The following is a 24,118-nucleotide window of genomic DNA, read 5'->3' on the forward strand; positions in this document are numbered from 1 at the left end:
TCCCAGAGTTTTTTTGCTTCTGTTCTTTTTTTCTTAATCGCTAAAGACGACACCTACTGCAAGAACGCAACAAATTTGAAGACTGCAGAGATTCCGGCGACCAGCACACTTGCTCTTCTGCACTGTTTGTCATTGAATGTGGAGGTGACTATAATGGAAACTGTCCTGGTGAATGAGTGTGGTGACGCTGCCACAAGACTGTGTCTTTTACTGCAACTCTACAAGAAAAAGGCTTGACCATAGAGAGAGTAGAGCTTGAGCTGGAGAGACAGATGCATGTTTTGTTTGTGTGGTTTTAATGTCTGTATCCAATTTAACAGAAAGCAAAGCTGCAGGGTCATACTGTGTGTACATTTCTAAACCACTGAAAATCACTTTTGTAATGCCTGAATTATACTTCTGCAGCTGTGCACCTTTGCATTCTGTGCGGCCTGGTGTGTGCACCTCTTGTGAGTGCCAGGCATATACTGTATAGTGCTGTGGCGTATTAAGCGTGGCATGTGATTTTTATTTGTACCCGCCTTTTTCCAAATCCTTTGTTGGGCTGTGTATGATTTATTTGATAGACGTGATTCAAAAAATTATGGAGTTGGGTGGTGAGGAGGAGCTCCTGTGCCTCGAATTGATAAGGTTGTTGTCGTATTCCACCTGCTTGCTCTGATGTACAATTAATCCATGTGGCTCTGCAGAAGCTCCTTGCAAGCTTTTCCACAGAGGTATAAATTAGACATTAGAGTTCGTAGTGAGGTAACACTTCATAATACAGTTAATGCTATTCATACATAAGCAGATTTAGATTTAGACATAGATTTCAAGAAGGTGTTTAGAGTTGAAACCCATTGAACACTTTGACCTTAAACCCTATATTAGAGCTGGACATTTATGGGTAGAGATTGCAATCTCTTGATAGGGGTCGTGTAACTCTATGCAAGAGTCAGAGCTCTCTCAGACAAGATATTTCAGGGTAGTGTGCACAAATAACAAGCTAGGGCTTAGAGAGATTTAAGTGAAGGAACTCTGAGCAGGTGTTGGGGATTCAGAGCAGGGTTTAATCAGGAGTTTGGGATCCCTAGGCAGTTTGAAGTGTATAAAACAGTTTGTGGTGCTAAGACATAAGCACTGACTTAATCATTTTGTATCATTTTAACACCGTTCCTGAATGGGGCAGTGATATAAAGACCAAAGTTTACTTAACTACTTGGTTTCATTGTGTCAATGCTAGAGTTTGTGTTTACATACATGTGTCTATGTGTGTGTATGTGAGAAAGATCGCTGACATTTAGCTCTACGTCTGGACAGGAGCCTTCATGGGGACCAGATTTGGGCAGTGTGGAACTGCTTTGGCCATGTGGACCTGTCCTCAATCAGAACCTGCATATAGTGCTTGCGCAAGGTCAACTAGGCATATCTAAACCAAGGAATCTTTTAAAGGTCAGGCTCCTATTTTCTTAACACATCATAATTTCTTTATTTTAAACCTACAATACAGTGTTGCCTTCCGTACAGTGTGCATGTAATAATTGTGTTTGTGTGTTTGAAGGTTTACAGCATCCTAAAGAGAGGGCATGGTGTGCTCCTAGCCACTTGTGAAAATGCCCAAGAAAGACCCCAAGAAGGATGCAAAGAAGGGTGGAAAACCTGAACCAGAGAAGAAGAAAGAGGAGGAAACGAAAGGGAAGGATGACAAAAAGGGAGGAAAAGACAACAAGAAACCTAGCAAAGATGATAAGAAAGGTGGAAAGGATGATAAGAAGGGGGGCAAGAAGGGAAAGGAGGAGCCACCCAAGGGGAAAGACGATGGAAAGAAAGGGAAAGACGATGGAAAGAAAGGAAAAGACAAAGGAAAAGGTAAGAAAGTGGAGTCCGAGGAGGATGAGGAGCTCCTGAGTGATGAGGAAGAGGACGAAGAGTTCAGTGAAGATGAGTCTGATGAAGAAGAAGACTCAGAGGATGACAGGAGAGGGAAGGGGCGAGGAGGCAAGGGGGGAAAGGGGGCCAAGGGAAAGAAAGGGGGAAAGTCTAGACGTGGGGATTCAGAAGAGGATGATGAGGAGGATGACGATGAAGAAGAGGATGACTACGAAGAAGAGGATTACGGCAAAAAGAAATCGAAAGATGGCGGCCACCATAAAGGTGGGAAATTAGATGCTGATGCAAAGAAGAAGACAGGCAAGAAGAAAGAAGAAGCTCCACAGCTTCCGAGAAAGGAAATCCCAAAGAAAGGTCTGAAGAACATGTCCAGGATGTTCATGAAGTTTTCTGGCTTCAAGAGACGCAGGAACAGCAGGAAGAAGCTGAAAAGTACATCACGTTTGTTCCTGGGGTTGGGGAAGAGAAAAACCCGCATTGCTAAGAAGAAACGTCGCAAGTCCATGCTGAAGAACACCTCTCGATTCATGATGAGGTTTAAGGCCAGCAAGAAGAGGAAAAAGGAGAAGGAGGACAAAGCGAAGGAAAAAGATGGGAAGAAGCCAACTTATATGCTGCTCCGTCTGGGAGGGAATGATTCAAATCAGAAGAAGGGGGGCTTCTTCAAAAACTTATTTGGGAAAAAGAATGGTGAAGGGCCTCCTGACGACTTCAAGAACAGAAGTGTGTTGCTGGGTAAGGCTGCAGCAGCAACCAACTGGCTGACCAAACGCTTCCTGTCCACTAAAATGCGAGGAAATGCAGGACACCACAGACAAAGCCGATATGCCAGCTCTGAAGGTCATCTTCATGGTTACCAAAACAATGGTTATGAGCATGAGGAGGAAGCTTATGAATATGACCGTCGACATTCAGTCCGCCAGAAAGGTTATGGAGGCTATGATGGTTATAATGGTTATGGAGACGAGGCAACTGCAGCATATGGAAGTCAGGGTCAGTTTGGTTACTTTGACAACGGAGCAGGGGTGGCAGACTATCAAGACCTTGGTTACTATGAGGAAGAAGGACTCTATAATACAAATGCAGAATATTATGACGGTGGTCTTTATGATGATGGCATGGGGGACTATTATGGCCCTTATGCCTCCGCTCAAGGCTACTATAATACACAGGAAGCTAATTATCATGGTAACCAGCAACAACAGGCAATGGCAATGTATGGTGACGAGGGTGTGGACTACTATGCACTAGTGGGTGAGGACCGTGTGTATGGTGGAGATGTAGATGGTTTCCTTGACCCTCAGGCTCAGGGTTATTACAATGAAAATGGTCAAGGATTTTACTACGGGGATGGGCAGGCAGGTTACTATGAGGACCCTTATGCAGCAACTGTGGGAATACAAGGGGGATTTCCACCAGACTATCAACTCAGTTATAATGATGCCGGCATACCCTACCAAGACTTCAGCTCCCAGCAGGCAATGGGGCTCCCACCAGGGGGCCAGCAGTTCTCTGGCTTTGGAGGGCAAGGGATGGATCAGGTACAGGGCCTGTATGGGGACCAGTATGCAGACCAGTATGATCAATATGGGGATGATACTGGTGGAGTTCAGGGAGGAGAGATGACATTTAGAGTTCCTAGGCCACAAGTGCGCCTGTTTGGGAAAGAGCATCTAGATGTGCCCCTGCACCCTCCACCTACTTTGCCACCTGATCCAGAATTTGAAGACATGTCAGAAATCCAGTATGAAGACCAGTATCTTCTGGCACCAGGTCAGCTTGGTGACATGATGTCAATACAGCAGCAAATGGGAATGTCACCACAACAACAGATGATGATGATGTCTCCGCAAGAACAAATTATGTTTTCTCAACAACAAACCATGTTGTCCCCTCAAGACCAAATGATGATGCCCCCACAGATGATGTCCCCACAGCAGCAGATGATGTCACTGCAGCAACAGATGATGTCACCACAGCAGCAGATGATGTTACAACAAGAACAAAGTATGGCCGCCCAAATGATGCCATCACAGTCTCTGATGCCACAACAGCAACAAATGATGTTACCACAGCAACAGATGATGCCCCAGCAAATGATGTCACCACAGCAGCCGATGATTCCACAACAAATGATGTCACCACAAGAGCAGATGATGTTGCCGCAGCAACAAATGATGTCTCCGCGAATGATTTCACCACAGGTAATTCTAGCTCTGTTGTGTCATTGATTTTGTGCAATCATACTCTTTAACGCAACCTTGTTGACTTTCAACCTGATTTCTTCAATAATCTGGGATGACCATGTGAAAATGCAATCCTACTTTAGAGGGAGAGCCAAAGCATATCTAACAACTTAGAAAATGTTCCGCAATTGTTTGCTTTTGGAAGTGAAATCTAAAAATATAGCACAAGACAATGAGTGAGTGAGAGTAATACTGGAGTCAATAAAAAAACACATTTCTATGATATAATTAAGTAGGAATATTTGTGACTACCCAACAACCAATGAAACAATGAAAAACATCTTGATTACATTCTTGCCATGAGCAGCAAATATTAGAAATGCTCTTTTTGCCAACAACATATCTACGTCGACAAGTATGTCTTGTCATAAAAAAAAAAGAAACACAGTAGTAGTCTAACTCTTGTTTGCACTGGATATTTCTATTGATTTATTTTTGACACAAACACCACTGACATTTGCTTGTGAGCCTCAGCTTGCTTTCTCAGGCCAGTACCTTGGGAGTGTGGTTGTGTGCCAAAAGGGTGCTTGAAACCTTTGGTTGGTACCTATTTCAGTTATACTGGTTTTTGCATGAACTGACAATTAGGAATGTCCAGAACAAGTTATTGTACCCCTGATCCCGATCGAATACTTATTTTTTCCTTGATAATACGGTTGCACAGTTCAGATTTCAAGTAGGCCACATTTTAGTTATTAAAATCAATCCCATGTAATTGCTGGAATAACTCTACATTGCATAAAGAAAAAAATCTGCCTCTCAACTGTTCCTTAATGTTTTTTTTTATTATATTCTTTTACAAAAGTATTAAATAAAAGAAACACTCAATATTTCTGGCCTTGTCTTGTCAGGAATTTCTCTGTACCTTTATAAGTGTCTTTCTTCCACACTCGTTCTTGATATGTGTAATAATTTAATTATAGAGCAGATATGCCAGTTTGCATAACTTATTTTCAAAAAGATGGGCGGTTGTATTTAAGTTGTTATACCGTACATTTTCATTACAAGGTTTATACTATATTCAGCACTGCTACCCCATTTTCACGAAATGTATGCTCTCTTAGCATTTTTGGTTCTCAATTTATTGTACACATCATTTTTGTTGTGTTTTTACAACAGCAGATGATGACAGACCCAATGATGATGTCACAGCAACAGGGTTATGGCCCAGTGATCCCTACTCCAACTGCCATGATTATTAAGCAAGCAAATATGTCCCCCGGTCCTGCGCGGCGCCTGCAACTCTCTCCGACTCCATCCCGCCGCTCTGTCATTATGCCCTCCCCACAGATGCAGCGCCATCCTTCTGCCATGGCCTCCCCAGTACCCTCCCCTATGCTTCCACAGAGACGCAGCCCCTCCCCACAACCATCCATAAGGAGTGGGTTCATAAATGCCCAAAGACCTCCCTCTGTTATGTCGAGACAAATCTCACCTACCTCCCCCATGGCCTCCCACCACGCCCATCATAGAATGCAACCTCAGAGATCACCATCCCCTATGGCTCGAGGACCTTCCCCCCCTCACTCTCCCCGTGCCTCCATGATCCGGCGAAGTCCTCCACCCTCACCAAGAGCATCAATGAGACGGCGTTCTCCACCTTCCTCACCCCGTGCTTCCATGAGGAGGCGAAGTCCTCCAGCCTCACCCACTCCAGCCCGCAGACCATTTGGGGGGAGGAAGATGCATGGTCCACCCTCCCCTTCCTTCTCCCCTGGTCATGCATCTCCCCCTCACTCTCCACAGCTCAGTAGAAGACCATCTCCCTCTCCCTCCCTATCTCGTCGCAGTTTGTCCCCTGCAGGACCGCGGCCCGCCCCATCATCTCCTACCCTGTCTCGTCGCTCAACTCACCTGATCAGGGACCCCATACCATTGGTCCGGCCCAGGATGGGGGGAAATGTTCCTTTAGGTACCGTCAGACCCTCACCTATGGGTCTCCGAGGGCGCCCAATGCCCCCACCCACCCAGAATGTGCGTCCATTCCGTGCTTCCTCCATGCGAAGCAATAGGTCTTCTGTTCTCACTGTAGACTCCTCCTTCTCCTCCCCTTTTCAATCCCCTCACATGGTACACCGGGCTCCCCAAAGGAGGAGAGAATCTGGCCGATTTGGTCCTCGCCCTGTGGCTCGAGGACATCCTCTCAGGGCCCAGCAGTCTATAAGAAGGATGCCTCCTGCCTCTCCACAGCTCTCCCTTAAACACATGCCACAGCCTGCATCCCGACGCTTCTCTCCTCGACTTTCTCGTCAGTCCTCCCCCCTTCTGCCCCCTCGATCTGCCCATCCACCCACTTATGCACCAGAAACGTATGTGTCTGGCCCCTATGCTGATCCTTATACTGAGCCGTCGTATCAGTTTCTTGCCCCCTCTTCTCCCATATTATCTGGTGCTTTGCAGAACCAGGCTATCAGACAAGCGTCTTTCGCTTCCCCCTTCGGCCCAGAGCCAGCCCAGATGGTAGACATGGGTGGGATGGTTACAGAATATGTAGAACCTTATGCTCCCTTATCCCCTACGCTATCTGGTGCAATGCAAGACCAGGTAATTCGGGATGCGTCCTTTGTTTCCTCACTGCAGACACCAATGTCCCCTTATGAGCAGCCTATGGCCCCTTCATCTGCTATGCTGTCTCATGCTCTGCAGAATCAAGCTATATTGGATGCATCTTATGTTTCACCTTTACAAAGGCCAATGTCCCCTTATGAACAGCCTATGCCCCCTTCTTCTCCAATGCTGTCTGGAGCTTTGCAAAACCAGGCACTGAGAGAAGCCTCCTATATGTCTCCACTTCAAAGGCCTCAGTCCCCATATGCCTCATCTGTACCTTCCACTCCAATGCTGTCTGGAGCCATGAGACATGGTCAGGCACTAAGAGGTATGGCTTCTTATCAGACTCCACAGATCCGTTCACCATATGGACCAACTCTTGTTACTCCATATGATTACATCACTGAGCCTGGCCCATCACCACTTCTTCATGATGCCCTGCAGAACCGTTCTCATTTGCAGAATGTCTCATCTTTAAGATCCCCTATGATGCAACGCCGTAACCCTTATGCACCAGCTGGGCCTCAGCTCCATAATGCTCTTCAACAAAACCCAAACTTACGCCAAGCATCTTATCGGACACCTGTGCAACTTAGACGGTCCCTATATGGACCCCCACCACCCTCTTCACCAATGTTAGGAAGTGCCCTGCAAAACCAACAGTTGATGCAGGCATCGTACCGGCTGCCAGATGGGACCTTGGTGTCACCGTATGCGGCTTCACCTTCCTCCCCGTTGCTCGGCAATGCCTTGCAAAACCAACAACTCCGTGGAGCCTCGTACACCTTGCCCGATGGATCAGTTATCAGGGTAGGTATAGGAGGAACATGTCAAAATTACTATACAACCTGCCATGTATTTTTGTCTACACATGGAGCAACAACAATTGTTTTATTACAGTTGTACTCTCCTGCATTACTCTCCCCTTCCACCCACACAGGACCCACGTATCCCCCAGAAGCCCATGTCTCCTAACCTTTCAAGAGCACTTCAGAACCAGAATGTCAAGACGGCTACATATACTCTCCCCGATGGCACCATTATAGACCCGAGACAGCAAGTAATGTTGTGTTCCTTTCTTTTCTCTCCCTAATATTGTTAACCATGTATCAGTTAAAGCTGATGAATATTTTTCTTTCTCTGCTATGTCTGCTCACTCAGCAACCCATTTCCCCAAACCTGGCTAAGGCACTAAGCAACCCAGCTCTGCGCGAAGCCTCCTATTCTCTCCCCGATGGTACCATTGTGATTGACTCCAAGAAACCGAAGTCTCCAAACCTTTCAGCAGCACTTCAGAACCCGTACCTAAAAATTGCATCTTACACCCTGCCCGATGGTACAATCATCATTGATCCACGGAAACCTATCTCTCCAAACCTCTCCGGCGCCCTTCAAAACTCTGCTCTGCGGAACACTTCCTTCACACTACCGGAAGGGGTCCATGACCCCAACAGACCCATTTCACCCAACCTGGCTAAGGTTAGCTATGGTTTCAGACTCTTTGGTTTTGTATGTGTTATCTTCACACTACCTGGTACTTTGTGTGTGTGTGTTGATCTGTTAGCCTTTCCTCCCTTCTCATTTATAGTGGGACTTGAAATAGTTCCCACAAATGTATGTAGACCTGGTTTTGGTAATAGTAATTGGTAGTCAAATATACTAAGCTGCTGCTTTTTTATTAATGGAATTGCACTTGTTTAACATTAGGCCCTCAGTAACCCAGCCTTGAAAGGAGCTGCATACACCCTCCCAGATGGAACTATTATAGTGGACCCGAGGAAACCAAAGAGCCCCAACCTGGCTGCCGCCCTGCAGAATCCTTATCTTAAGGGTGTGTCCTTAACCCTGCCTGATGGAACCATCATCATTGACCCACGAAAACCAGTTGGCCCTAACCTGTCTAGAGTGCGTACCTGTTAAATGTCACTTAATATAACTTTGCTGCAGCACCTGTTTATTTTATTGTCTCTTTTTTCACTAACCCAGGGAAAATCAAACATAGCATTCTAACGTTACAGACTTTAGAATTATTCAGGGAATTGTGATTATAACCTTGAATAACTAGCTCTCTCTCTTGCTCTGTAGGCTCTTATGAATGAGAACCTTCGTAGTGCATCATACCAGCTCCCTGATGGCTCCCTGGTTATCCCTGGCCAGAAGCCCTCCACTCCCAACCTTTCAGCCGCGCTGAGGCAAAACCAGGCACTTCGGTCTGCAGGTCTCTATCATCTCACAGATAACTCTGTACTGTCAGGCTCACCCAAACCCAAACCTCCCAATCTTGGCTCTGCGCTGCGGAATGACGAACTCCGTGATGTCAAATACAGGTAGGAAGCTACACTAAAAATAGAAACTAATGACCAGATAGGCTTGTACAAGTGTGGGACAGTATTACCTGTTGAGAAATTGAGCCTCAAGCTAGGCATTAACTTTTTACCAATGGAGAATTAAATATTACCAGGAAATATGGAACAACTAAACTCAGAAACTAAACTAAACACTAAAAGTTGTTGCATTCTTGTTGCTGCATCTTAAGAACCGTGAGGATTAAGCCAATATGACTGATGATGTATTTAATTTTTCTTGTTAAGTCGTTCTGTTCTCTCATCGCTGTTCTCTGGCTCCCTATCTCTCTCCTGCAGCTTCCTCAGTCTCTCATTCGCTCCTGCTCTCAGGGCTTCACACTTTATCTCTTTATCATGCTCTCTTTTTATAAAAAATTTGATGGAACAACAAAGTTTAATGTTGTTTTAATATTAGTAAACATCAAGAAATATACTCATTCTTCATCCTAATATCAGTACAAGAGTTTTAACAGTTCTTGTTTTATGAATGAAGCAGTACACAAGTGGTACACAAGTTCAAGAGGAGTTTCTCTTTTTACCAATCAGTGACATTTGGCTTTGCAAAGTCTCTGAATCATCATAAAGTACTGACCCCAGAGCAGGGACTTCTTTTACACCTTTAACTATGTACAGGAACAAAATGTAGTCCCTGATTCCTCTGGTCGAAAAATGTATTTACTTCCTGACTTCCTCAAAAGGTTCTTGGTTTCCTTGGAAAGTTCCTGTGGTGGAAGCGCCCCATGTGTAGAAATGTATTAATTTATGTCATAATTACAAAATTACACAAAAAGCGGTTTCAAAGTTACATTTTTGTCAATGTTGTACAACCTTGTGTTACATGTTCTTAATTAAAGTGATTCATTCCATCTTCCACAGGCTGCCTGATGGCTCTTTCCTCACACGCCAGTTCCACATCCCGAGACTGTCTGAAGCCGTCCAAAACCAGCAGCTTCGCTATGTCTCATACAGGGTGCCAACAGGCCTGCAGGGTGAGGATAATCGCTATGCTGTGGTTCCACCCTATGGGCCAAGCTCAGGACATTGGGCCAGAAATGCCCGAGGTGGAGGGCAAGGAGGGGAAGATGTTTGGGCAGCTGAGAGGGTTTTACCACATGGGACGGTCCAGAATCTGTCAAAGTGGTCCATGTACAGAGAAGACGGGGTATTAGAGGGATATTTGCCCTCACCTCGACTGGTGGACGGACAGATCCAGGACACAAACTGGACTCCTGACAGAGAGAGAGTACCTGGTCAAAGCTGGTATGACAAGGTAGCTAACTTTATGATTTTTTTTAATGAAAGTTGATTTCATTGTTCGTGAAACGTTGACATTATTCTAGCAATAACTGTGAAGCGTACAGCATAGAAGCTGGATGGCCCACAAAATCATTACAAAACAGAATATTTGATTTTCTGCATATTTAATATAATTTCTGCATCAACTGATCACAATATCCCTCAGGCTTTGACAAAGTTGCATGCCAGTGTTGGACTAATTGCATACCATTCTATGTGTGTGTGTGTGTCTAGATCTACTCCATCCTTAGCATGCCCACAACAGGCCACAGGGTGAAAAGCTGGGCGGAGGGAATGGAGGACATGACACAGCTGCCGTAAGCAGAATCCAGTTTTAACAAACAGCCTCACAATCATTCCTGTCACACACTTACAAGCATTATTGTTGCTGCAGCATAGAGCAGCACAGCTCATTTCAATGCATGTCTTTTCAGTTTCTTCTTGCAACTAATCACAGCGCTTGTATTTGTATGCCTGTAGGCTTTGAAAATCCTTGAAAACTTATAGAGTTCAGAAATAAATCCCTAGCATTGAGTATTTTATTAACATGCAGCACCCAAACACATCTCTTCAAATCCCGACTCCCCTGCACGAGATAGCTGTATCATTTCAACAGCAGTTTGAGAGAATTTATTTCACAATTATGTCCTGCCAAGAAGAAACTCTCTCTGATTTCTCTCTGATTTCTCTGACGTCTTGAATGTCATCGAAAGTAAATTAATATTGGATGACAAGTGAGCGTGGGCATCCTGCCGCAGTGTGACAATATGTGCTCTGTACGTGTGTTTAATTTCAGTGAGCTGAATGAGACCACAGTTCTGATGAACCTGAAGAAGCGCTTCGACCAGGAACTTGCATATGTATGCTTAATTTCAAATATGCAAATTATATAACTAATATCATCAAATGTCATGGACATCGCCTCCTACTACATCCACTCATCTGCTCTCCTTCCTGTCCTTTTTTGTTTCTCTTTTTCCTTCCACACAGACCTACATCGGCAGCATCCTCGTATCTGTGAATCCCTACAAGTTGCTCAACATTTATGGCACAGACATGGTGCTTCAATATGAAGGTCGCGGCCTGAGTGAAAACCCTCCGTAAGACCCGGGAGTGTGTGTGTGTGTGTGTGTGTGTGTGTGTGTGTGTGTGTGTGTGTTAGACCTGGGAAATTAGCATATGTTTTCAGTCTGATTAGTCTGCCTATGTGTTGTTTAGACCTTAATATGTGTTTGCACATTTCTATAAAATCTGAAATTAGGCCACTGGTCATAGAATACGGGATTTATATTTGTTTCTGAGAAAGTATTTTTTAGAAGATTTCAACATTCCAATTAGACTTATTTTAATATTTTCACTTTTTTTTCAGTTGAATGAAAATATACCACATCTACCCATGATTGCCTATCACTATGTGTATTTTAAAACATATCTAGGTCCAACATTTTCTCTTTAATTAACACATTTAGCACTCAGACGGCCTTTCTTGTTTCGAACAAGATACACCAACAAAACTCTCCTTTCACTGTGACCTTTGGGTCTGTGAGTCCCTGTGTGTGATTGTACGGTTGTACTACATCTGTCTACATGTGTCTTAAGCTGTGCTCTGAGATGCAATATGACGGTAAATAGAGGTGTAAATGCCAGCACTCTCAGGTGTTACCAAGAGGCTCATCTTACACTGCTGTTGGTTGGTTGCCAGGGGAGAGTTTGGTTATAGATTTCACTACCACTTCACATCTCACACACACACAAACACAGTCACGCACATACAACCAATGAGAATACAAATGTGTTTTTTCATTAAAAAATGTTTTGTTGTGTTGCAGTCATCTTTTTGCCATTGCTAGTCTCTCATATACCACCATGATGGATGCCAAAAAGGACCAGTGTATTGTGATCAGGTATGAAAAGCTGTTTTTGTATTTTGAATTTGCGCTTCATTTCAACCAGCAACACTCGGATAAAACATTAAAACTTGAAGCTGTCTTATAAACAGTGAAATACGATATGCTCAGGTTGAATTGTTTCGACAACGCACATTGTCTGACTAGTTTTATTACTGTGTTCACAATGTGTAAAATCCTCTTTATGCGTAATGAAGAAAAAGTGTGAGAGACTCATGTTAACAGTTTTTGCTATTACAGTGGAGAAAGTGGGTCAGGAAAGACTGAAGCTACTAAACTGATCCTGCGATACTTGACAGCCATACATCACAAATGCAACGTCACACAACAGGTAGATATACACAGTATATATCAGGACATGCATGCTGACAAGTACACTCCATACTGTGGTCATTTATGCTAACACTGTTATCATCCTATCTTATCCATCTGTCCTTCTCCCATCAGATAGAGGTAAAGTATCCCTCTGCTTGTTTTTGCTCTAATGACAACCGCCAACCCTTATGAAGGTATCAATGGTAACATGTCTGTCTGTCGTGATTGGTCAGATCCTTGAGGCCACGCCCCTTTTGGAGTCTTTTGGGAATGCCAAAACAGTGCGCAATGACAACTCTTCACGCTTTGGCAAATACACGCAGATCTACATGGAGGAGTGAGTACTTATACCTTTTACCAACGTGATCATGAGAAGAATAAATGTCAGCGACTGTTTCAAGATTTAAGAAAAGTAGAGAATCTAGATAATATAGAAACAAGGAATTTGATCATATATAGAAATACACATTAAAATCAAATCAAGCGTGGTCATCGTTAGTACAGCAGGCAGCATCAGATTTTCACCTTTTTTAATTGCACAAAACAAGAATACAATTACAATTAGTTACTGTATGTCATGGCTCAGAATTAAACAATATTTACATTAATATCTGATCTGACATTTGTCTACAACAAGAGTGCAGATTAGCTGTAGCTTCTCCGGGATAAACACGAGCGCTTGTAAAGCTAAAAAGCAGCTTGTTAGTTTGAATCTGAATAGTCGTCTGGTCACACATGTCTCACACACACACACACACAGTGGGCTTAGTGGAGACCATGCTAACATGTTGCAGTGACACAGTTAGAGGATTAGTTGATCTTCTGCTGGACCAGAAAAGATCCGAGGACATTACACATGCATGACCTGTTACTGTGTGTGTGTGTGTCATTTACAAGGGGTGTAATCAGCGGTGCCATAACGTCTCAGTACCTGTTGGAGAAGTCTCGCATCGTCTTTCAGGTGAAAAACACAGACATGGACTCAAACACACACACACTCAGCAGGTCAGCTGGAGTCTTCTTACCAATGAGTCATTGTGAGAAAGAGGAGATTGTAGAGGAAGACAGGAAGAGAGGTGTCAAACATGTTCCCCTCCATCTTTACACAGCCCAGTCTGTTCATCAGTCATCCATCCATTTGTCTTTTCTTCAGCGTTGTTTCCAATTCAGTAAATCTACCACCACAAATATAAATTGTCGAGCTTTTCTCAGTGTGTATGCAAACAAATCCACATGATAGCTGATTTACGTATGTTGTGTGTTTGTGTTTGTGTGTTTTCATCCACAGGCCAAATCGGAGAGGAACTATCACATCTTCTATGAGATGTTGGCAGGTCTTCCTCCTCATGAAAAGCGCTCACTGTATCTGCAGGAAGCTGAGACTTACTACTATCTGAATCAGGTGCAAAAAATGAAACACACACACACACACACAGATATAGGGAGTGGTCATTGTAATCAATTTCACAGTCACATTAACAAATGAGATGTCAATTTTCTGAAAATGTCATATTTATTTTACAAATTGATTAATGGCACAAGCATAAAACTCATTGCGGTACCCAAATACAGAGTAAAGAACCTTTGCAGTCTAGAGTTTTTGTATCTGAGATATTTTGAGTAATGAATGTAATTTGCTGATTTCTAATATTTTGACCCCTCAAACAAAGCAACGTCTTCTTGTGACCCCTTCATCATGTTGCATGTGTCTATGAGTTGTGAGTAGTTTAACCATAGACAGATTTTACCTTCTCAGATTCTTTTGTTTGAGTAATTTTCTGAGGCCCGATGATCTTAAACTATCCAACATTTCACAAATGAGGGAATAATGTAAAATAGTGAGAAGAATAGATGTAACGTTGTGGCAAGTCTCTAGTAATGATTCCCTCATTGTTATAACTTTGGTGAGCTTCTTGCAGCAAAATAAAAAAATAGGATTTTTCCAATACTTTGGTTTTTGACCAAATACAGTACATTCCTAAAAAGCCTCAGCTGTATTTTTGTGTAAATTATAGTTAGCAAATGTGCTAACACGCTAATCTATGGAGTTGAACATGTTAAACATCTGCACATTATAACCATTCACAATCTGTATATCGGAAGAAGAGTGAATTTGTGCGTAAATGAACGTTCCAAATCTTTTTTTATCGTCATTTCCGCATCATCTTATATTATCTTGAATAGGTAAACCAGACATTTTGAAGACGTATACTTTTAATAAATCACAACTTTGTTTTATGCATGTTATTGAAAACACACACATGTTAAATACTTTATAATTGAGACCAAATAAATGCGTTATGCAGGGTAAACATCTCGTTCTCTTATCAGTAAAACAAACAGAATGAACGCTAGCCTTTCATATTAGAATGAATGTTATGAGTAGGATACAGTTATCAGAACAATAAGAACATTCAGGCTCCCTCGTGTGGCTCAAAGGTCCCTGTTCCTGCACAACTTGTTGCCGTCATTGAGCCGGTTTGCTCTCTTGGATTGCTTTGTACCACTTCATGAGATGTGATGAAACACAATGCAACACGTTGCTCATGCCAAAAGATCCTTGACTAATCACGCCATTATTGGTGGTGGTTACTACCAGCACATGTGGCTCTTTTTCTTTTTAAACAGTAGTGTAACACCAGACTGAAAAGTAACATTTCACTGCGGCCTCTGCGGCTGAAAGTGTGGTCAGAAGCGTGCGCTATTGCACCAGTTACCACAGCCAGCCGTGATGTCGCAGTGTACTAACACTCCCTGGATAATACTTCTACATCGCTGCATCAAGGTGAGAAGTTGAATCCCCAGAGGTCTGCAAAAACAAGACTTTCAGCTGCTGATAAGTATTCTCCTTAATTAGAGCAGTGATTAAACAGGCTGAGGATGTCGTTGTTGATAACAGTGTGTTCGTGTGTGTGATGTGTGTGCATGAGTGCAGGGAGGAGATTGTACCATAGAGGGAAAGGATGACGGGGAGGACTTCAGGCGTCTGCTGAGTGCCATGGACATCCTGTGTTTTACCCCAGAGGAGCAAACTAGCATCTACAGACTGCTGTCCTCTGTCCTTCATCTGGGGAATGTCTACTTCCAGCCACACCAGGTCACTCTGCCACACACACACACACACACACACACACACACACACAGAGGCTTTAACTGCATTTAATTTCACAGCTGAATGATAATGATGATGTTGATAGATGACGGTGATAATGATTGTCTATGCCTCCGTACTTGTGGGTGTGCGTCCCTGCAGGCTGAGGGTCAGGAGGTTGCGTCGGTGGTGAGCGCGCAGGAGATCAGGGTGGTCGCTGAGCTGCTGCAGGTCTCACCTGAGGGCCTGCAGAAGTCTGTCACCTTCAAACTGACAGTGAGCAGAACACTAGACTGTAGATTTAGGCAATTATATTATAACAATTAGAGAGGTGTTGTCAGATAACAGATGTGTTTGGTCCCTCAGGATACAGTAAGGGAGAAGATCTTCACTCCGCTCACAGTGGAGAGTGCTGTGGATGCCAGGTGAGTGAGTCTGAATATAGTATCTGTTAAATTAAACACAACCTACTTCTGCATGGAGTGACCTGAAAAAAAAGCGTATCTGACGGTCTTGTTTGAGGCTTTTTAATGTCCTCATTTAAACAAAAAAAAAACATACCAGGAGACTACTGAGAGGGAATGAGGCACCTTTGATATTCTCTTCCAATCTGTGGTAGAGGCATGCGAGGACAAAGGACATCAGGGCTGGGGGAGAGATTTTTCAGATGTCCTCTGTTTCCATAGGAACCGGGTTTTCTGTTTCCATAGAAACCTTATTGTGTGTTTTTCATAGAGATGCCGTTGCCAAGATCCTCTACTCGCTGCTGTTTAGTTGGCTGACAGAGCGCATCAACGGACGGGTCTACCCTCGCAACGAAGCCCTCTCCGTCTCCATATTGGACATCTATGGATTCGAGGTCAAGCTGAAAAATGATCTCGCTCTATAATGTCACAGCACTGATGCGTCTGAGCTGACCCATGTTGACTCAACTCCCCCGCTCCCCCATTGTCTCCTCTCTTTACCCTCCAGGAGCTACAGGTGAACAGTTTTGAGCAGCTGTGCATCAACTACGCCAATGAAACTTTGCAGTTCTTCTTTAACAGGGTCGTCTTCCAGGAGGAGCAGGTCAGGGAAACTACAAGTCCATATTTCCATACATATATTCGTATTCTCCCAGTGAGGATGGATTTGCAAATTTGCTTGTCAAAAGACATCTAGTTTAAAACCAGTCTGAATGTGGTTGAAAAGTATGAAAGAAAAGTTTAAAAGACAGCTCGCTATAATCATGAGATAGGTCCTAGCTGCACATTGCAATATAGTCATTCAGTGTGTTCACATGCAGTTTAGTAATTGAGTTACAGTCCGCCTTCTACAGTAACCTGATTTCTTAAACTCTATGTTTACGAGAACGCAAGAGGCGAGGGAAGAGAGAAACCTGGTTTCACAGGATAGATGTCTCCTGGGGAAAGACATCTCTTGGCCATGTATTCACGTTATCATTTTTTAAAAGGAAAGATAGTTAAAAGTAGCGACGCATCATTGCATTCAAAACCAATTTTATTGAAACTATGAGAAAAGTAGCCTGCAGTGGCGTCAGGTAGTTACGACGGGCCCAGTGCACTTTAGTTACTGAAGCACGCACACACACACACACACACACACCATCCTCTCAACTCGTCACAGGATCAAATAGAGACTTGACATTGGACAACATCATATTATACATATAACTCAGCATATATATCTGTATATGAGAAAAATACCAAAGAAAATAAGAAAATATTAATTTAGGCCTTGTCCACACGTACACAGGTGTTTTTGTAAAAGTAGTTTTTTCATGCATTTTGGGCTTTTGTCCGCACCCAATTGGCATTTTAGGTCACTGGAAACAGAGCTTGTGTAAAACTTCGGTCGAGGTGAACATTTTCAGAAATTCCACTTGTAGCATCAGAGTGTGCACCGTTATTTCCTTTGAGAGGCGTCGCCAAAGATGAGGCAGAGATACATCTATTAATGGCGGACGTGGTCAAATAACCAATGTATGCCTGTATGAACAGGATTTTATTTTGAGAAAGAAGAATAAACATATTATTTTTATGAAAAGGAAAACCATGACGTGGATGGGTTTGCCTTTTTGAGGGCAAATATACAAAATGACACCACTTGTTGATGTAAGATCGTATTTGAACACAAGGGAATACCAATCTGAATCACTCGCTATAACCCGGTCTCTGCCTGATGAATTGTTAGTGGGCCTGTCCACTCTATGTGCTCCCCAAGGGCCCCTATATATATATATATATATATATATATATATATATCTCAGTGTATTATAAGGTGTTTTAAATAATATTGGGAATAGGGAAGAAATCTGATTATGTGCAGTTACTAAAGTTCATGTATATCTGATTTCTAACTTTCTTTAGTAACTTTCTTTCCTGTGTCCCTATACAGTAAACTTTCTGATTATGATGCTGTTGAAACAACAGTTAAAAACTTCTCAATCAAATTTAGCATTATTTTAACCAAAATGTTGATATCTTTTGGCCTGCAAAACACCAAATGAATGCTTACTCGGTTAATAAATATACACCTAAAGCCATAAAATCTAGATCTGAACCTGACATCGCTTTTGTTTTTAGTAAAAAAACTGTTCATGAAGAGTGAAAATATTATTGTATAAACAGCCTTGTTTGTAACGTGACTCATTTCAGAAAAGCTCTCATAAACCCACAACGTCATTAACTCTCACAAACTATAGTGGACACAGCAATACTTCAGCTGAAGAGAAAAGAGAAAACAGTTAGAAGAGTTTGATACTCGCCAAACCTGATGAACTCTTGCGCTGTGTGTGTAGGAGGAGTACATGCGGGAGCAGATCAAGTGGCAGCAGCAGCCCTTCAGCCACAACCAGGCCTGTCTCGACCTCATCGCTGCTAAGCCTCATGGGATACTGCGCATACTGGACGACCAGTGCGCTTTCCCTCAGGTACATCCACACTTGTCGAAACTAAACTCATTTCCAAAGTTATTGGAAATCATTTCTACTAAAAAATGAAGTTAGATTAGATTTCAAGAAACTTTTTTAAAACCTTACATTATTTCGGTGTACTGTGAAAAAGAGCTGACAATAACATGATTCAAATATTCCATACCTTTTTTGAAAAGAAATTGAGTAAAAAAAAAGAAAACATCTCACTTTAGATTTCTCATAAACCAGGAGTCCGAGTCTATCGTAGCCAGTTCAGATCAATAAAAAAAACGATCCCACATGCTCGTCTAATTGCCTACCTGCCGTTATCATTATTCCCGGGGCTCGTAATGTGAGACACTGACTCTTGAGATAAACTTATTATGAAACGTCTCTGACGCTCGGAGAGAAATATGAACACGCTGCTATACACGAGTAACAATCTGCTGAACACACACAGGCGGCATGTGTTCGTGCTGTAGACATTTAGTATCTGTGGCTCAACAACCGCTAACCGTCTACAATCATTGCTAGGCAACAGACCACACCTTCCTTCAGAAGTGCCACTATCACCATGGAAACAACCCGCTGTATGCAAGGCCAAAGATGCCACTGCCAGAGTTCACCCTGAGACACTTTGCTGGGAAAGTCACGTACCAGGTACGCTTCTTTATTTATGTCCTTCTTTCTTCATCTAATTGTCTTTCTTTTTTCAAAAACTGTTTGAAAATCTTTTCCTTTTTTCTCAGTTGTTTTACCAAAGAATACTAAAAACAAACATCATGAACCAAGTAGCATATACATTTACTCTACTGTCGGTTAGTTTGTTTGTGTTATTGTGTGACTTTGGTTCTTTAAAAAGTAAGTTCGGATTTACCGAAGTCAAAGGAGTCTCGTGGCTTTTTATTCTCCACCTCGGCTTTATGTGCACAGGGCTGTTAAATGTTTGTTTGTCTGTTGTTGAATCGGACATCACGAGGTCCTGGTGTGAATTTGGTTCTCACGTTTTACTATTGATCTGTGGTGCAGGTGCACAAATTCTTGGATAAGAACTTCGACATGGTCCGCCAGGATGTTTTAGACCTCTTCATCCAGAGCAAGAACAGAGTGAGATATTCAAACACACTTTTGTCTCTTATTGACCCAAAATACTTTTCTCATCTCCTGTTTGAAACTCATTTCATATTCAAACATAGCTACTACAAATTCTACCCACCTATTACATGACATGATACTCAGGATTGACTGTTCACGCTTTGGTTTACCTCTTTGTCTTCTGCATTGTGTGTGTGTGTGTGTGTGTGTGTGTGTGTGTGTGTGTGTGTGTGTGTGTGTGTGTGTGTGTGTGTGTGTGTGTGTGTGTGTGTGTGTTTACAGATGGTATCCAGCCTCTTTTTAAAGCATTCAGAGTCTGCGTCTAACGTGCGGCGCAGCAGCGCGGCTCGCCGTCATCAGGCCAACACGGTCAGCGCAAAGTTCCAGAGCAGCCTGCAGGAGCTTCTGGAGAAGATGGAAAGGTTTGAGTGAAACATTAAACCTTTAGGACAAACCTCTGACACACCTTCATAACATCAGTGGAAAAAAGTGTAATGTGTTCGAAAGCGCTCCCTATTTGCCACTGATCAGTGCTATAGTTGCCTTCCTTTGACTCATTTGCGTGTCCAAATTTTAAGTGTGAAATGTATCTGGTGCCATCACACATTCCCACATTAACTGTACGCTTTGCTCCTAAGAAGGCAGAGGGACATTGCATGCAGTGGCGTTGGCAGGATTCTGTTTCATAGTACGCACAAGAACCGCCCGCTTATTGGCTGCGTCTCGGTTCCCTCGAGCTTAAATACGCAGTCCTCTTAGCGTGCAAGAGAGAGAGACATTGATTCATGTTTTTTTGTGTTACAAATACAACGTATTTCCAAGACCAGCCAACATGCCTGGAAAACAACACCAGCCAAGCTAAATAGTAGGCTACTGTATAGTGAGAAGCGCCTTTAGGCCCTGGGGCTACCGTGTTTTGAAAGCCCTTCCCTCCCTTCACAATATGCCACGGCAACTTTAATTCAGCACCCCCCGTCGTTGGACAGCGACAAATACTGAACGGAGTGCCCTCTTAATCAGTAAGCACAATATGAAACTCATCATCATAAGACAAAACGTAAAACTGTACCTACAGTCTGAAGCTTCATTCATTTGAATAGATTTTCTATTTTTATTTGGATCTTTTTTAGCTCTTTGGCTAAGACTTGACATTATAAACATTTAAGTATACAATCATTTTTATAAATAGATATATATATATATATATATATATATATATTTATATACATTTATAGGCACACACACATTAATATCTAAATAACCATTCGACATTGACATATCTATTTATTGTGTTATTAATTCTAAAAGTCAAACCTTATTGAAAAAATATGTATATAATCATTTCCAAAATTCACAATGTTTTTATCTAACGTAATATGCCGTTTAACCTTACAAAACTAAATTCCACTGCTGGGGCCTCAGCCTCGGAAAGCGTGCGCCCAAAAGCAACGGATTCTCTCATTATGCAGCATCATAAAAACAGTTCGGCGGTAACAACGAAATGCGTACAGGATTACGGCTGCAGGCGCCACTGATTGCACCTGTCAGACACTGCGAGGTACTGCAGGATGTAGAGAGCGTGTATGATGTGGGAAGTAGTGAAAGAGAGAGTGACACATACTGGATTAAGGCCTTGTGCCTAAATAGACAATGAGTACTGAAAAATGTAGACTGAAGTGATTAGAGATCAGTTCTGGCGTCGTATAAGCCTCAGTGTGTGTCAGTGTTTGTAGGAGCCATCTATCTCGGGAAGATGAATCTTATTTGCCTGATTTGAGCTTAGTCACGTCTCTTATAGATGAAAAAAACGAGGCCTCGGGGGATCTGTTAATATGTAGCTTCAACTGTAAAACCATGCCATGCTCCACCGATTTCCCTACTTAGTTGCTTTTCCTCTCAGTTGGAAAAGCTGGAAAGCGCTGGACTAATGTATGAAGCCTTTATCAAATCATACATTCATTTATCCATCCGTTCGTTCTCATCTATCTGTGACAGGTGTAACCCTTATTTTGTGCGATGCATCAAGCCAAACCATCATAAGGTATATTTGCAAGTTGGATGGTGTGTGCAGGTTTGCAGTGTTTTGCATTTTGATTGATCTGTAACATGCAGCTCATGTGTATTTATGTGTATGTGTCTGTACGTGCGTAGGAGCCGGGAGGGTTTGACATCGAGCTGGTCAACACTCAGCTGCATTACTCTGGCATCATGGAGACCATCCTCATCAGGAAGGAGGGTTATCCAATCAGAATGCACTTTCACCGCTTCCTGACAAGGTTGGTTACTTACCAATCTTTACATTGAGGAGAAATGTAATGAACCACGTAAGCTTAAATACAGTACAGACTGTCTCAGCCTCTTGTTCAGCTTCCTTTCCTAAAAAGAATATTTTCTGCTCCTCCTACCACTCACGACTTTGTCAAATAATTGACACGATTGCTTGAATTATTGCCTTTTTTCTGGTGTGGGTGAAATTCACACACCAATTTCTTCTTGCTGAAGAGCCATCTGGCACCTGCCAGCTCCTGCAGTAGGAGAGCAATTGATCTCATAGCACCTCTGACATCTGGCTGCAGTTTGAGAGTCCAGCATTCACAGTCAATTAGTTTCACACCAAAACTACAAATACCTAAAGGGTATCTTACGTTTTGTGCGCAATTGACTAATGTGGACTACAATTTTTGAAATTGGTGCAGTATTGAGCGAGAACGCTGCTGACGGCAGCCATTATTAGGGCTGCAATGTAATCATCATTCCTCATTGGCAATGTACGTCCACTAAAAGTACTTGTTTTTTCCACTGACAAGCTCGGATTGTTATTATAAGTGTCTGACAACAATAGAGAGAGAACTCCACAGAGAAATAAAACTTTTTTCTTTATCTTTTGCTTGATCCAATCTGTTTGTTGTTGTGTGTCGCGCTCGGAGAAGTCTCAGAAATCAGCTAAATATGCAGACTTTAGATTGAAAATCTTTTGGTTAACACGAAGCTACGCTTTCTGTACTCAAACTCTGACAACATCAGCACTCCTCTCTTCAACTATCACTCTCACACGTTATTGCCATTCCGATAACAAGTCACATGACACATTAATAAACAGACCACATCAAGCGAAAGTTAAAGAAAAACGTATTATTTCTCTGTAGGGTTCTTTCTATAACGTTGTCAGACACTTACAATAACAATCTGAGCTCGTACATTGACAGTGATGAGTTACAGTCAGTTACAGCAAAACACATTCTCGGTCACGATTACTCCAGAATTCCGATTGGATTGTCATTTTAAATGTATGTGTGGGAACGCACAGGTACAAAGCCCTGCTCTGCCTGAAGGATCCTCCACCTGCAGACGGAGAAAACTGTGTCATCATGCTACACAAGCTCGGTCCGGTCAAGAACGGCTCATATCAGCTGGGAGTCAGTAAGGTGAGCTCTCTCCGTAACATACACATGTGCAACATGAGGTCAAATGAATCATACATAAGAAATATATACTGTGATGCTGAGATTTGAGTTTGATTGTGTGTGTGTGTGTGTGTGTGTTAGATGTTCCTGAAAGAGGAGCTGTATCAGTTGTTGGAGGGGAAGCGTGACCGCTTGCTGAACATCGCCGCCATGACACTGCAGAGATACACCCGAGCATGTTTTGTCCAAAAGAATTTTTCCAAGATGCGGCGGTGTATGATCAGGTTCGAAACTCGCTGCAGAGGCTACCTGGCCAGGTAATGTTCCCCTGAAGTCAACTTACATTTCAAAATGAATGGATGCCCCCTCATAGCGTACATACAGGCTGCCCAGAGTGGTGAGCTGCTCCACTAAAGCAGGATATTTATTATCAGGTTGTTTTATTTTATTATCATTGCACACTTACAAACTGGAAATTATTCTGTTTTACCCATTAAATGTAGAAAATAGAGAAGAAAAACCTATTTTAAAATCATCCTTAGTTCCAGAGCGCATGCTGAAAGCCACAAGTATCATCAGTCTCTTCCTGCAAGTTGACCCTTTAAAGCTTAAGCTTTCTTTAATAGGCAGCGCCCTGTCGTGCTTCAATCTGGGGTTTCAGTCTTCAGCTTGGCAATTTAGACTTTAGTGTTTGGTTTCAGAGAGCCAAATGGGTCAAAGCTTATAACAGACAACCTGCTTATTTTTGTCCTTCAGCTGAGCAGACAGGGTTAGAGGATTCAGGGCATGCTCGTCCATCCAAGGTGATAGATTTCTCACTCACTGCCAGTCTGACAATTTCTTTGAATGGGTAAAAATGCACTTAATCGCTTAAAGAGGACACTAAAATTGCAATAAACGCAAGGTCAGACATTTAAAGTCTGTAAATGATGCTTCAGAGATCGCTGGTCACGCTTTGATGAATTACACATCATGCATTTAAACTATAACTAACTCTATAAGTGCCACTAAAACAAAGTTGCTTCACAAATTGTGCCGTCTGTTCTAATTGAAGTGATTGACGTTATAGTAGAAGACGTCTTTATC

The 24,118-nt window shown here is 42.6% G+C and overlaps 1 protein-coding gene across 1 annotated transcript in view; it reads left to right on the top strand.

The window, feature by feature from the left end:
• The first annotated feature begins 2,234 nt into the window (after positions 1 to 2,234).
• Positions 2,235 to 24,118, top strand: part of myo15ab (myosin XVAb) — a 43,952-nt gene continuing 22,068 nt past the window's right edge. Inside the window, exons 1-29 of the mRNA XM_076091943.1 lie at positions 2,235 to 4,073; positions 5,235 to 7,475; positions 7,606 to 7,725; positions 7,827 to 8,144; positions 8,373 to 8,570; positions 8,751 to 8,992; positions 9,887 to 10,280; positions 10,541 to 10,623; positions 11,103 to 11,166; positions 11,297 to 11,406; positions 12,136 to 12,210; positions 12,454 to 12,544; positions 12,661 to 12,666; positions 12,762 to 12,865; positions 13,426 to 13,489; positions 13,817 to 13,930; positions 15,464 to 15,625; positions 15,782 to 15,895; positions 15,986 to 16,044; positions 16,355 to 16,478; positions 16,592 to 16,687; positions 18,420 to 18,551; positions 19,068 to 19,193; positions 19,563 to 19,640; positions 19,911 to 20,050; positions 21,624 to 21,669; positions 21,780 to 21,904; positions 22,936 to 23,053; positions 23,174 to 23,349. Of these exons, the coding sequence (XP_075948058.1) occupies positions 2,235 to 4,073; positions 5,235 to 7,475; positions 7,606 to 7,725; positions 7,827 to 8,144; positions 8,373 to 8,570; positions 8,751 to 8,992; positions 9,887 to 10,280; positions 10,541 to 10,623; positions 11,103 to 11,166; positions 11,297 to 11,406; positions 12,136 to 12,210; positions 12,454 to 12,544; positions 12,661 to 12,666; positions 12,762 to 12,865; positions 13,426 to 13,489; positions 13,817 to 13,930; positions 15,464 to 15,625; positions 15,782 to 15,895; positions 15,986 to 16,044; positions 16,355 to 16,478; positions 16,592 to 16,687; positions 18,420 to 18,551; positions 19,068 to 19,193; positions 19,563 to 19,640; positions 19,911 to 20,050; positions 21,624 to 21,669; positions 21,780 to 21,904; positions 22,936 to 23,053; positions 23,174 to 23,349 (7,559 nt within the window). The remainder of the gene's footprint in view (positions 4,074 to 5,234; positions 7,476 to 7,605; positions 7,726 to 7,826; positions 8,145 to 8,372; positions 8,571 to 8,750; positions 8,993 to 9,886; positions 10,281 to 10,540; positions 10,624 to 11,102; positions 11,167 to 11,296; positions 11,407 to 12,135; positions 12,211 to 12,453; positions 12,545 to 12,660; positions 12,667 to 12,761; positions 12,866 to 13,425; positions 13,490 to 13,816; positions 13,931 to 15,463; positions 15,626 to 15,781; positions 15,896 to 15,985; positions 16,045 to 16,354; positions 16,479 to 16,591; positions 16,688 to 18,419; positions 18,552 to 19,067; positions 19,194 to 19,562; positions 19,641 to 19,910; positions 20,051 to 21,623; positions 21,670 to 21,779; positions 21,905 to 22,935; positions 23,054 to 23,173; positions 23,350 to 24,118) is intronic.

Source organism: Anarhichas minor, unplaced genomic scaffold (genome assembly GCF_050575085.1).
Source record: "Anarhichas minor isolate MPS153535 unplaced genomic scaffold, ASM5057508v1 ptg000014l, whole genome shotgun sequence".
In the NCBI taxonomy this organism is placed as follows: Eukaryota; Metazoa; Chordata; class Actinopteri; order Perciformes; family Anarhichadidae; genus Anarhichas; species Anarhichas minor.